This window comes from Caretta caretta, chromosome 13 (assembly GCF_965140235.1).
Source record: "Caretta caretta isolate rCarCar2 chromosome 13, rCarCar1.hap1, whole genome shotgun sequence".
Classification (NCBI taxonomy): domain Eukaryota; kingdom Metazoa; phylum Chordata; order Testudines; family Cheloniidae; genus Caretta; species Caretta caretta.
This window is the reverse complement of record NC_134218.1, coordinates 10,945,178-10,959,710: the sequence shown is the minus strand read 5'-3', so window position 1 is coordinate 10,959,710 and position 14,533 is coordinate 10,945,178. Positions and strand designations below refer to the sequence as shown.

General features: G+C 40.8%; 1 protein-coding gene and 1 long non-coding RNA gene across 3 annotated transcripts in view; one reads left to right on the top strand and one right to left on the bottom strand.

The window, feature by feature from the left end:
* The window catches only part of LOC142068807 (uncharacterized), a 65,613-nt gene that overhangs the window by 41,226 nt on the left and 9,854 nt on the right, over positions 1-14,533 (bottom strand). The window lies entirely within an intron of this gene.
* Positions 1-14,533, top strand: part of ZNF831 (zinc finger protein 831) — a 33,818-nt gene that overhangs the window by 14,351 nt on the left and 4,934 nt on the right. For both annotated transcript variants that reach the window (XM_048820451.2, XM_075118744.1), the window contains exons 2-4: positions 758-5,091; positions 6,144-6,289; positions 11,656-11,828. In XM_048820451.2, coding sequence (XP_048676408.2) covers positions 790-5,091; positions 6,144-6,289; positions 11,656-11,828 — 4,621 coding nt within the window. In that variant the 5' untranslated portion in view covers positions 758-789. The remainder of the gene's footprint in view (positions 1-757; positions 5,092-6,143; positions 6,290-11,655; positions 11,829-14,533) is intronic.

Below are 14,533 nucleotides of genomic sequence, written 5' to 3'. Positions count from 1 at the left end.
TTACTGCATTAATTACAATCATTTATATTTTATATCTGATTAAATGTCCAAGCTTTGTTATTTTTTTTCTGAAGACTGATCTTCAAAAGTGCAGTTGTGTGTGCCACTGTGCATTTGTACCATGTTGGCAGTTGTACATGTGTAAATCAAGCGCGCACAAGAGTGTCCTGATGAAGACTTGGCCTACAAAGTTTAACATTGTATTTTATTAAGCATACTGTTCAGTGAGAATAAGTTAATCATGAATCTTTGGGAGCACTGAAAGCTGCTCATCTAGAAAGTAATTTGGACAAAGATATAACATCAGACTAATGCAAAGTAATTCTATATTACTGTACTATACACTGTATCCTATCCTATACCATTTCCAATATTATGAAAGTGCTTTGATGTCAGTTTGAAGACTAAGATTTTTAATATCTGAGTACCACTTCAGGATAGATTTTAAAAGGAGTCTTTAGCAGTAGGTCTCCTTTGCACTATACTAAACTTTTGTGTAATGTTCCTGTGTTTTGTTAGCTTCCATCCAACAAACCAGAGGTGACACTATTTTAGTAGTGAATAAACTGATTTCTGTACATGTAAAGTTTGTATAAAAAGTTTTGATATTCTTCAGTATGGAAGACCTTATAGAAATATAATTAAATTTTGCATCTACTAGTATAGTAGATGCCGAATTTATATGGCATAATAAACAGCTGAAGAAAATCATGGTTTTTCATTTCAAACATAACTATGTTGTATTTGTTTCCCATAGATAACTGAACTGGATAACATATAACCTTTGAAATGGAGGCACAGAGGCAACCCCATTCCACAGTTGCACTAGCTGATCAACCAGTTAAAGTCTCATCTCTTCAGGCTGCACAGGGTTCATCAAGTATCAGACAGAGTCCTGTGATTTTTCAGCAGGAACAAGCCCTGTCTCAGACTATATACCTGAAAGCCCTTACCATACCACTGTATCATCCTATCCAGTCAGGATGCTATCAATCAAACAACCAGTTAGCAGCTGGTGGAAGCAGCATAAATCTAGACAGCAGTAATATGCCTTTAATCCTAAATCCACTTCTGCATTCAGAGAGGACAGATCAGCTTCAGTCAGTTGCTCAGAAACAAGCAGGGCAAACTTTGACATTAAACATAGTTAGTTCACCGGTTTTACCATCAAGTTCCTGTTCAAATGCACCTGTTGGAAGCCCAGGGAAATTCAAAAACGCCGGGAAGTACATCTGTAAACACTGTGGACGAGATTGCCTGAAGCCAAGTGTCCTTGAGAAACATATTCGCTCACACACAGGTGAGAGGCCCTTTCCCTGCACCACCTGTGGTATTGCATTTAAAACTCAAAGCAATTTGTATAAACACAGAAGAACCCAAACACATGTCAACAATACCAAGCTGCCCTCAGGGTCTGACAACAGTGGCATAATAGAGGAGAATGAGAAGGCAACAGACAGCATCATGTCACATCAGGGTGCAAAACGAGACAACAATGTCTGTGAAAAGCAGGGGCCAGGGATTAAACAAATAATTTCAGAAACCAGTACCACAGTGGACACTAAAAAATTTCCATCCATTATTTCACTGCCAACACTGAACGCTTTATCGCTTACATCAGAAAGTCAGAAAATAACAACTGATGATTCCTATTGGCCAGAGGCAAGTCAGGGTGCTTCTGAAAGAGAACCAATGCAAGATCCCCAAAACCTATCTTCTCTAGTAGTTTTGCCAGACAGTGTACACCAGAGAAAGATGATACAGGAGCAAAGATTCTCAACAGCAAATAAACATATTCAGTTGCAAAGGCAGCAAGCAACTTATTCAGATAAGCAATGGGACTGCAAACCATCTGACTATAAGCTGAAGAAGTGTGAGAGCACTGATTCTGGATATCTGTCACGCTCTGATAGTACAGAACAACAGATGCTGACCTCCAGCCCCCTGCATAGTCTTTGTGAACAAAGCACAGAGCTGGAAAATGAAACTGCCTTCAGTGGCTTAAGGTGCATGGCAGGAAGTAGTGCAAAACTGGATTCAGCTGAGAAAGCAACAGCCTTGATGCTAGAGAAAAAGAAGCTGGAAGAGCATATCTCAAAACTGATCTCTCATAACAAAGCTGTGGTGGATGATACCCAATTAGACAACGTTAGACCCAGAAAAACCGTGCTTTCCAAGCAGGGCAGTATTGATCTGCCAATGCCTTACACATACAAAGACTCCTTCCATTTTGACATCAGATCTCTTGATGTAAACAGGAAAAAGAATCTTTCCCTTTGTTCAGCAAAATCTACCTTTACACCCATAGAAAAATCCAAGCCATTGTTTTTTCATTCAGTCCCCACGCAATTCTCGACAACAATAGACTGTGTGCCTGTCACAAGAAGCAACTCTTTGCCATTTGTAGAGAGCACAAGAATGGCACATGACAGAGTGGGTAGCTCAAATCTACCATCTCTCACTAGGCAGCCCCTGAATACAAGCTCTTCTAGTTTGTTGCATAGCAACAACCTTGCTACAAGTTCAGTGGATTTTCCTAACAGCCATCCCCGTGCACTTGTCAGACAAACAGCAGTGGATGATTTGCCACTAAGTAATGCAGTCTATGATTATTCTCCCTTTGAGGAGATGAAAGAAACTAAAAAGCCTGGAGCTGGGGGAGAAGGAGTGAACGCTAAATGTAAGAAGTCAACTCAAAGGAAATTAAAAATGTTCTCTCAGGAAAAATGGCAGATGTATGGTGACGAAACATTCAAGAAAATCTACCAAAAAATGAAAAGCAGTCAAACTGCCAAGAAACTGAATCAAAGGGGGGAAAAGGCAACAGACAATATAGGCTTCACCCCTGATCCAAAGGAAGCAGCCAGTGGTGATGGAGTTATTCAGCCAAAAGATGGGAGGAGCTCTTTAAGCGGGAATCTTTCCTCCCCTGTGACCATTTCTAACACAGAATTAAACACTGTGAAATCAAAAACCTGTCCCATTGGTAATCGTGTACTGCATGGTGTCTCCTCAGAAGAGAATGCAGGCAGATTTACAGAAGTAATGGAAATGGCACATTCAGTAAATGCTGGTGAACAGAGTGTAATATGCAAAACTTCCCCAAAACATGGCTGCAGCAACAAACATAGTTCAGATAAATATACAGGTGGCAACAACATGTTACTGGCTGTAAGCAGTCATGAAACGAGGCTTCAACTTAAGCAGAGAGCTAGTCAATTAAACTCTAACATGCTGAACACTGATAGTCTGCAAATGCATAATAGTCAATTGGAAGAGTCACATCCTGGGAGCGAATCCAATACCCTCATATTAGATAGTGAAAATATTTTTAATAGTAAAGAAACTTCTCAACATGCACAGATGGCCTTAAGGGCACACAACTGCAGCAGTGGTGAATCTACACAGGAATTCCAAAAGCTACCATCAGAGAGAAAAAAACTGAAAGTCGATGAGCTGAAGAGCAGAGATAATGCAACTCTAAAATCCAGTCCCAGCTCCGGTAGTGAAAATAACACAGTAGGTGAAACAGTGAAATTGATAGACTGTTATAGTGTACATGCCATCTCCCTAGCATTAGTTAAACAGTCAGCTAAAGACGGAGAGCAGAATTCAAGCACAGACATGAATGAATCAATCAGCAGTGCTGAAGACATGGAATATGAGAAAACAATGAAACTCCACATAGAACCCATATATGATAGTGATAATACTGCTAACCTTCTTCCACAATCAGCAAAGGTCTCAACAGCTTCACTTTCTGAATTTCTGGTGCCTGAGTTAAAGAGAGATAATTGTAGTTCTTTTGCCTTAAGTAAGGTGACAGATACAGGAGCCAAAACATGTCCTGTGACAGCAGGAGCAAGAGTGTCACTGCATAGCGGTGATGATGCTGGCATATCTTCCACTACTCAAAATCTGGAGTTTGGTCAGGTAACTCCACCTCTGAAGAAAAATGCATTTTCTCCAAAGTACATCCTTAAATTACCGCAAGAAGAGAGTACTACAGACCTGTCACTTTTAGTGGAACCAGGGCAGGAAAGCATGCCTGGTATTTCTCTACCAGTTCCGATAACCAAAACTTCCTGCACTATCAACAGTAGGACAGTCAGTGTTGATTCTGGTGATGTGTTTTTGTCCCCTTTAGAATTTGAACTGAGACACCAGGCCAAAGCAGTAGGGCTCAGATGGGGTGTACATACAAACTGGAAGGCTCTGGTACCTTGTTCATCAGTCAACTCAAGAACAACTAACATCCCAACCAAGATAGATGACAGCTTTCAGAACCAAAGCTGCAGGCAGAAGGAAATAATCAAAGACACCTGGAAAGAGACTAAGAATAAAGATAACTTAAGTGATCGAATGCAAGCAGACGAGAAGTGGATAAGTACAACTGGTTGCTCTGCACAAACCACAGAGAAGAAAGTATGCTTTACTTCTATGTACACAGGTGGCTTTTTCATATCTGCCGACATCAAAGGAGAGAATCAGGTCTTACGCCACCTTCACTCAGGAAATAACTCTTTAATAATGACATCTTCATCAGGCAAAGGGGCAACCTCTAGCGGGGACACTGAACAGACAATCATGGGATGGGACACAGATGGTAGCTCTTCAAGCATCCTTAAGGACACTTCACCAGGGTTGCAGGATTTACAGTATTCTGTGTGTTCAATGGACAATTCAAATTATTTTTGCCATTCCTTTGGCACGTTTTATTGCCACACCCTCAGTACTCAACATAAGGAACTCCCTGCACTGTCCCAAATCAGTTTGACTTGTCTCTCGGGAAACTCAAGGATCTCAAGCACAAAGGGCTCCTTTCCATCACTAAATGCTGAGCCTCAATTAACTTGGTGTTGTTTAACCAGAAGCCTTCCTCTACCTGCTGAGCAAAAGGAGAAGGCCGACTCTGCTTACTCTTCCTTGCACATCTGTAAGAAAAATTCTGGTATTGAAGGCACATTGTCAAAATGTGACTTTTCTTTTATCAAAATGAAAAATATTAGCAAGACTGTGTCCTATGGCTTGACCACTGGGAATTTAAAAACACTGGTTTCATCCTTTTCACAGGGAGAGCAGCTACAGAAGGTAATGTTGTGAATCCTATTTCAGAACAGGGGCACAGTTCTCCAAGATTACTCTTTAATTCGAAAGAATAGGAGAGTGAAGGTTAGGGGGCATATTATTCCAGCATACATATAAATCCTATTCTGTCCCAGATTATTGAGAGCCTTGAATTAATCTACTTTAACAAAAAAGTGCCTAATTTTTTCTCCCAAAATATGCATGTGTGGGCACACACAGGTGACTATAGATATAAAATACACAGGTACATATGCAAACTGCTAATAGCTGCTCATTTCGTGCACAGGACTTGCATATTTTATGGAAATAAGCATGTCCTATTGCATGGAAATTTGGCCAGAAAATTTGCTTAGCCAGAAAAGCATGCTTTAACTTTATTGTAACTTGAATTTTATAGTCTTTGGATTCCTCTATTCCAGCATGTGCTTTTTTCTGTTTTCATTTTAAATTATTATTTGTATTATAGTAGCCCTTAGGAGTCACAGTTGAGGGTCAAGGGACCCATTGTGCTAAGTGCTTTACAAACAAGTAAAAAGGACAGCCCCCGTACCAATCTGTTTTGCTTTACACTTGAATTAATAGTGAAAATCTTTCATGAGGATGAACTCACATCTTAACAGAGACACTTGTGTTCATACTTTATAAAATGTTTTTAAGATTTTGAAGGATATTTTTAGTTTAAGAGTAACTCATCAGTTCAAGAGATTTACAGCTCCTGGAAGCATGTCTAAGGTGAACGTCAACCTCACACCCAGCAGGGCAGTACTAGAGCACATACATTATTTTTGCATGGGCCCAGAAAAATATTAAACTTGTCTTATTTTTAATTTTATGGTTAATATTCAGGTAGTGATGAATTTAAACACACAACATATAAATACTTTTTTAAATACAGAAGGAATTTGTTACCAAAGATCATTATTACACTGTTAAATGTAGGATTTACACTATTTGACAACATTCTGTTAATCTAATCAGTTTATTTCTGTAACTCACTCAGAAATGTTCATGTGCTTTGAAGTGCACAAGTATAATCTTCTCACTATTCTCAACAGTCCAGTTCAAAGGCTGGAGGAAGTGGAGCTTCAGAAAATATTGCAGAGCGAGAGAAGAAAGAAATACTTTGCAGAAGGGAAACATTCACAACAAATAAATCCAAGAGGAGCCATAAACAGAAAAAAATGAAAATCAACCCAAAATGGTAAAGAATGTTGTTTTCAACCTCATCCAATATAGGTAGCATTTTACTAAGATAGGTATAAGATTCAGAAACTAAAAACGGGTGCCCCCAAAATGCTGATTAACCAAAACAGAGAAGCATGATGCTTTGGGAAAATGCATGATCATTAAATTAATTATGTTATTTTATAAAGAAAGTGCAAAGCTTTCTAGGCACATCACAAATGTGTCAAAGGCAGAGGGAAACCTTGTCAATTAATGCTCACAGTCGTCTGAAGTTTATAATTTCAAGAGGGAACAAAAGAATCAATTTTTTTTTCCTGGAGGGACCCAAACTTTGAACCTTTAGTTCTCTAATTGCAGATGAAGTACAATGCAGAACTACGAAGAACTGTATTATTATTTAGGTCTTACTTGCTGTTTTTGTGGTATCCCAGTTTTTTTTGCTCTTGATAGATGTCACCCATAAAGCCATTGCATGGCCAAAAGCCATGCCTGGCCTGTGATCTGACAATCTGGGTCAAACTGCATTGAGCCAAAGCATTCCTGGTTACCGTAGAGACAAGAGAATTTCTCTTCTGGATCAAGAAAAGATCTTTTTACACAGCAGTTAGTACAGGATTTGCTGCTATGCTAAGGAAGACCGGGTTGGTGACTGGGAGACAAATTTAACCCTAGAGTAAGTGGGTACAGCTCCAAAAACTTAAGTGTCTGCTTGCACTAAATTTAAATTTGCCCTGGCAGAATAACACTATCCTGGATAAACTGGGTGAACACTATAAAGACAGAGGGCCGTAATCAGAAGTGATGATAGTGACACCTCAGTAAACCGACAAGCCAGCATCAATGAATTTGAATTGATGTAACATGTGTAACCCACATACCTCCTGTGTGTGGTGTTTTGTCCCATCTAGTGGCACGGAGACCACTGAGCCCTGGTCTACACTAGGACTTTAAGTCGAATTTAGCAGCGTTAAGTCGATGTAAACCTGCACCCGTCTACATGATGAAGCCCTTTATTTCGAATTAAAGGGCTCTTAAAATCGATTTCCTTACTCCATCCCTGACAAGTGGATTAGCGCTTAAATCGGCCTTGCCGGGTCGAATTTGGGGTACTGTGGACACAATTCGACGGTATTGGCCTCTGGGAGCTATCCCAGAGTGCTCCATTGTGACTGCTCTGGACAGCACTATCAACTCAGATGCACGATTGTCTGCCATTGCTCTGACGCAGGGAGGGGCGACTGATGACATGGCTTACAGGGAGTTAAAATCAACAAAGGGGGTGGCTTTACATCAAGGAGTATTTCAGGCAGGACTTCACGGAGGGTTCCAATAAGAAATGGTGCACCTAAGTTATTGTTTTTATTGGAACAAGCAGGTTGGTCTGGCCTCTGATTGATACATGGCTAGATTTACCTCGCTGCACCTTCTATGTGAGTGACTGCAGTGTGACATAGAGGAATGAGTCCCCTAGACAGGGGGCGGAGGGGGGGTTTGCAAATGAGTACAAAACAAATCTGGTCTATTTCTTGTTTTGATACACTCCAGCTATCTTTTACATCTTTGACTGGCAGCAGACGGTGCAGAAGGACTGCATGCCATCCACATCTCATGGCTGCTCAGCAGTAGATGGTACAATAGGACTGCTAGCCATCCTCATCTCTTGCCTGCCCCGCAGAAAATGGTACAAGAGGACTGCTAGCAATCCGTATCACCTGCCTGCTCACCATAAGATGGTTCAATAGGATTGACTGCAGGACTAAAGAGAATGACCTGATCAAGTCACTCCAAATTTAGTCGCTGCGCCCATGTCTGCCCAGGCGCTCCTGATCGACCTCACAGAGGCGACCAGGAGCACCTCGGACATGACTATGACGGCTACCAGTCCTACTGTACCGTCTGCTGCCATAAGGCAAGGGGTTGCTGCTGCTGTGTAGCAATGCAGTACCACATCTGCCAGCACCCAGGAGACATTCGGTGACAGTTACCTGAGCGGGCTCCATGCTGGCCGTGGTATGGCATCTGCACAGGTAACTCAAGAAAAAAGGCGCAAAACGATTGTCTGCCCTTTCTTTCACGGAGGGAGGGAACGGGGGCCTGACGATATGTACCCAGAACCACCTGCGACAATATTTTAGCCCCATCAGGCATTGGGATCTCAACCCAGAATTCCAATGGGCAGCGGAGACTGCGGGAACTGTGGGATAGCTACCCACAGTGCAACACTCCAGAAGTCGACGCTTGCCTCGGTACTGTGGAAGCACTCCGCTGAGTTAATGCACTTAATGCATTTAGAGCATTTTCTGTGGGGACAAACACACTCGAATATATAAAACCGATTTCTAAAAAAACGACTTCTGTAAATTCGACCTAATTTCGTAGTGTAGACATAATGAGTCTGCTCTACAGCCTTAGCTAACAGCCATGTGGCTTTTAGCTCATGCAGTAGGGGCTCATGCACTAAGCTCCAGAGGAGGTCCCAGCTTCAATCCTGCTCGCTGACGACCAGGGTCTGTCGGTGTTATACATGTATTGAGGGGGTAATGACAGGGTAGTAAATGATAGGGTAGTAACTGGAGGAGCATCCAACAGAAGGATATAAGAAGGTATAAATTGTAGGCATGAGGATTTTCCAGTACTGTTAACTGATGCTTATTTGAGAGGAGTGAGTCAAAGCCTCTGAGCCACTGAGGCAAAGGCTGCCAATTTAATTTTTCTCCAATAGGACCACATCTAATCTGGACCTAATGTGAATGCATGTCCCCATCCTGATTTGTGTCAGTGTATGTTTGATGACCGAGCTTTGCTATCAACTAAACTACTGCCATTAATGTGACTGTATCTATGGGCTCTGTCCTGTAATATGCTTTGTGCAGGCAGAGTCCTGCAACTGTGGAAAACCTCACTGAATTAAAATTAGTGGGCCCTATGTAGAAGTAAGGGTCTGTGCACACAAAGCTCAGTCCAGGATCAGGGCTTAAAGTGCTCAATTCTGCTGTCCTGAAACAGGAAAAATCTCTATTGACTTTAACAGAATTACAAGATCAGACCTTCAGGGCTGAATTGCCTTCTTTCTACTTGTCAGTTCTTTTCCTGGCAATCCCTGCCCCCCATACACATTTTCAGAAACTCTCACATGACTGTTTTCAGTTCCTGTTTATCACACACTTTTCTGTTTTAGAGGAAATGAATTAAGAATGCTGCAAAGCTTTCCTGTAGCACTGTACATTGTCACACATGTTTTTTTCTAGTTCATGCCTCTTGAACAATTGTAACATGGTAAGAAAAGGGATGGGATAAAAAAAACCACCACTAACCCTCTTAAGTGACAAGAAGTAGGGCTCTATATTGATAAATTAAAAAGAAAAAAAGAATGAATTTAGGCCAGAATTGAAATTAAAAGTTATGTTGTATTTCCAATAGATAAAACAAAGGTGTAATGAATTTATGCCAAGGGTGCAGCTGTGGGTCTCTTCTGCCTCCATAGTTCCACAAACTGTGGACTAGCTTCCGGGGTTCTCAAACTGGGGGTCAGGACCCCTCGGGGGTCACAAGGTTATTACATGGGGGGGTCGCAAGCTGTCAGCCTCCACCCCAAACCCCAACATTTGCCTCCAGCATTTATAATGGTGTTAAATATACAAAAATGTGTTTTTTAATTTTTATGGGGGGTTGCACTCAGAGGCTTGCTATATGAAAGGGGTCACCAGTACGAAAGTTTGAGAACCAATGAGCTAGATCATGGTGGTTGGAAAGAATTTGCTGGGTTTTGTGTGTTCTCTCTCTCTCTCATTTCTCTTTCCCATGACTTAATCCTTTAGCTATTTTGGTCTATAGAATATATTTAATGCACAAATAAGCTGTTAAAAACAATTTAGAAAACATGAGCTCAATCCTTTAGTCTCTACTCAGTCAATGGGCATTTTGCCTGTCTCAGGTTTCCAGGACTGGACCCTAAGTCAGTAGTCTAACCCAAATCTGCCTTCAGATACCCATATGGGACTCCCAATTAAGTCATACATGGGCCAAATTCTCTTGTCTGAGGCCCAGTGATTCTGAAAAAAAGATTTCACTTGTTAAGCAAAAAAGCAGGCTGAGCATAGAGAAAGCAGCTCAATGAGCCAAATGCCTTAAAGAGACAAGCAAAAATGGGACCATATATTGGCTTAAGCTACAGCCAAGGAGAGAATAATAAAAACAGAGAACTAAGAGCTGACCTGTGCCATCTAAATAGTCTAGTCACATTCCTTTAGGGCCAGACTTTTTGTCCTGACCTCTGAATCTGTGCACTTATTTTTCAAAAAATAACTGAGTGCCCTCATTTTACATGGCAGATAGTCATTTGAATGCATGGATCGCACATTTAGGGAGCTAGTTGCCCAAACCAGGCACACAAATGCAAGTTTGTTTGTTTTTACACACAGAAATGTTCATGTAAATCTATGGGCTGGCTAAAAATTTGGCACTTACAAAGCCTTGTTCTTGATGCTGAATCCCACGCAAGCCCAGATTCTGAGACCCTTCCGTTAGCCTGAGCCCAAACATCTACACTGCAATTTTATAGCCCGGCAGCCTGAACCTTGTGAGCCTGTCAGCTGAGATAGGCCAGCCATGGGTGTTTTACTACAGTGGAGCCAAACCTGAAGTGATTTAAGACCACATCTCCCACTGACTTTCAGTGACGTTCTAAGGTACATTTGAAAGTCCCACTCATTATGACTCACACAGATGTGAGGTGCTGTCATATTTTGGAAGCTAGGTGAGTATTTCTTCATCAGCATTCCCAAGGAGACATCTTCTGATGTGTAAACTTAACTAATAGGCTTTTGTCACTTCAAAGCAAAAACCAGAGAACTCAAACTCCTTGATCTAAGTCCTTGAAATATTTATGTTCTTTAGTAGTGATAAGCAAACAGTAGCACATAAGAAATTGAGCCAGAGGCCACTTGCAGACAAGTACATGTGTCCTTGTGTGACCCTGGTCCTTGAGGTATGATCTTGTTTTGATATCTTGCCTGGTTGCAAAATCTGTGGATTTCCTGCAGAGTACACAGCCCTTTCCTTTCGATGCACCAAGGTTTGAAGTCTTTACTCAATTTTTACACAGTCCTACTCAGCCAAAGCTTCCACCAACTCCAGTAAAATTAAGAACTTCAGGATTTTGCCCATTGCTACTAAGGCTCTCTAATACAGGATTTTTTGTGGCATACATAAAAGTAACATTTCCTTTATTCATTATAGTCGTACCTTCTATAAGCCAGTTTCAGCCCCAGTGGAATTCCAGTGAAGTTGTGATAATACTCTACTAAGGCTACTTTTAAATAGCAACTACTTACAACATATCTGTTTGTGTTTTCACTGAAAATGGTATATTTTACAATGCAGGTCCAAAGGGAACCACATGCACGGATATAGTCAGCTGAAAACTAACAAGCTGAGCAAGCAACACTGGCTTCCAAACAGGACACTAGATTCTCTGAAAAAGCATCAGCTGCTCCACACACATGATAGCCTTAATCAATGCAAGAAATGCCACTCTCCTGCGTCAAAATTGCAAGGTAAGGATAACTCACCTATTCATGTTTGCAAGCGTGTAATATTCTTTTATTAATTTTTAATATAAACCAATTTATCTGATACATATTATGTTTCATATATGGTTGCAAATATTGTATTTCCTCCCTTTGCAATGATGTTCTTATGACCATCAAAGCAAATCAGGGCCCAACTTTTCAAAATCCCCATCTGCCTATACCTTTGTAAGAGAAGCTAGATACTGGGAAAATGTGTTATTTGATAATAAACATGCCTGGTGCCAGCCCTAGGGAAAAAAAACTTTGTCTATAGAACAGGTACAGTTGTAGACAGTGGGTCTCCTTTCACTGCCACCCATCTCCTGATGACTGGAACAACTGATGAGATCTCTGAGTCACTAGGTACAGCTATCCTTCATGGAAGTGCCCAAGTAGTCTACAGTTCTTCATAGGGGTGGACTGCACAAGAGTTAGTGGTATCCTCAAATACACAATAAGTTTATATTTATACAATAATTTATATCAGTCAGTTTTATATTGTTATTCCTGAAATAAAGGAATTTATGATAGTTCAAATTAATAAATGGACATAACAATAACTTTGTTCTTCTATGGCAGTGTTCATTTGAAGTGCTTGACAAAAATTAATAATTCGGTTTCTTAATACATTGTGAGGTACAGAAAGAACCTGAAATGAAGCCACTTCTGGAGTGAAACACATCAACCTGTTTAGTGATGACATGAATCTTGATTTTACTTTTGATCTGAAAAAGGGGCCTCAGCATCCTGGTTCAGAACTTCAGTATTGATTCAGAAGAGTGCTTCCTCTTAAATCACCAGCCCTGCTGCCTGCAATATCTGGGCTCAGCAGACTGTAAATAAAGTGCTCTGAATTATCAAGTTATAAATAAAATACAAATTGTATATATCTATATATAGGAGACAGAGAAATTGTACAACTCAAATATGGTTGAAAAAAATCACTAATTCTGTTATTAGAAATCATAATCATGTCTAATTGTTGACACAGCAGATTTATAGTTTATTTGCTGTGCTGCACTGTTATATTTTGCAGTAAAAATATTTTTGAACATTTCTGTTTTTCTGCTAAAAGATTCTATAATTCTATTGCATAATAAATTAACCTTGTAGTACTTATTCAAATAAATAAAAATATGGATTGAGGGGTTTTAGTAGCTTATGTATTCTGGTTTAAGTGCCATATGTATGTAAAGTAAAGAGAGTACTCCAGAAATTTGCTGGCATTCTGTGCTGAATTTTATGGATGAGCCGCACTGCTGATTCTGGGCACAATTCCTCTCAAGTCAAATACTATTTATGAACACAGAAAGAATGGAAGCAGAGACAAGGTTTTGATACAAGAAAAGTTGCACATGCGAACTGAACATAAACATAGAGAGAGCCCCTTATTGTAAATCAGCCAATCTCTCTCTACTCATTAGATTGGTTAGACTGTTCCCTCATGTTACACAGCCATGCAAGGGATAAGGCCCACATTTCCCACATGCACATTTGCCTAACACCAAGCAAGATTATACTTCCAGCACAAGAGGCATGGAGGAATTGTGCCTTGTGGGTCTATTGCCTGGGTGGTATCTTGTTCAGGGCTCTGCCTTAAGGCACAAAATCCATATCTAAGTATAGCTCACAGGGTTGAAAATCTGGGCCATTATTTGTGATAAGTAGGTGTATGTCTCATTTGTAATAGGAAATTAGTGTTGACCATGGTGCTGAAATCAGGGAAGTTTATGAGGTTGATGTATGATCACATTGGTAGGTAAACAGAGTGATCTGTAGTAAAATATTTTAAAACATTTCAAAATGATAGCTCCCCACTGCCTTCTTCCAACGTCTAGTCAATTTCATTTTCTCCCTGCAGGCAGAAAATGAAATGGACAAGAGCCTTGCAGGTAATCTGCCAGAGGCTGAGCACTGTGACTGCCTTCCCAGCTCTCAGCCTGCCCAGCTACCAGTGGCTGAGAGCCCTGTGCTTAGCCTCCCTGTCTCCCCCCAGGCTAGGGCTGAGCACCCCAGCTCTCTGTCAGCCCACCCGGAAGGCTCTTGTCAAGCTCACTTTCTGAAAACAAAGTTTACAAGAGCCTTCCAGGCAGGCGCCAGCAAGCTGAAAAATTCCACTGTTGTTTTCCCCCAAATTGAGTTTGTCTAGAAATCCCTTTCTGTGAAAAATGTTCATTTTGAGTTTCATCATGACCTGGGACAAAACATTTTTTCAAAAATTGGAAACTTCTTGCAGGAAGGCATTCCAACTTCCAGCCAGCTCTACTGACTTATCCCTTTTGTGATCAGCAATAGCACGTAGCAGCAGTGTGCAGTGCAATAAAAGGCGAATTATCATATAATTCCAATCAACAGAAGAATCATTTGCTGTCTTTTTTGACTATTTGTACCTCACCCTGATCCTCTCCATTTATCTAATTTATCTAATTAGTTAGCTACTTAATGCTAGTAACCTGGGAGATATGAGCTGGTATAGTTGCAATATACAAGAGCTGGCTGTTTCTTATGATGGATTCTGCCAGTACTCCCTGAGGAAGAGCTCTGTGTAAGCTCAAAATCCTGTCTCTTTCACCAACAGAAGCTGGTCCAATCAAAGATATTACCTCACTCACCCAGCTTGTCTGTTTTATAGCCTGCGACCAACAGGGGTACAACAACACTGCAATTACTACTTGCCACTGCAATGTGGC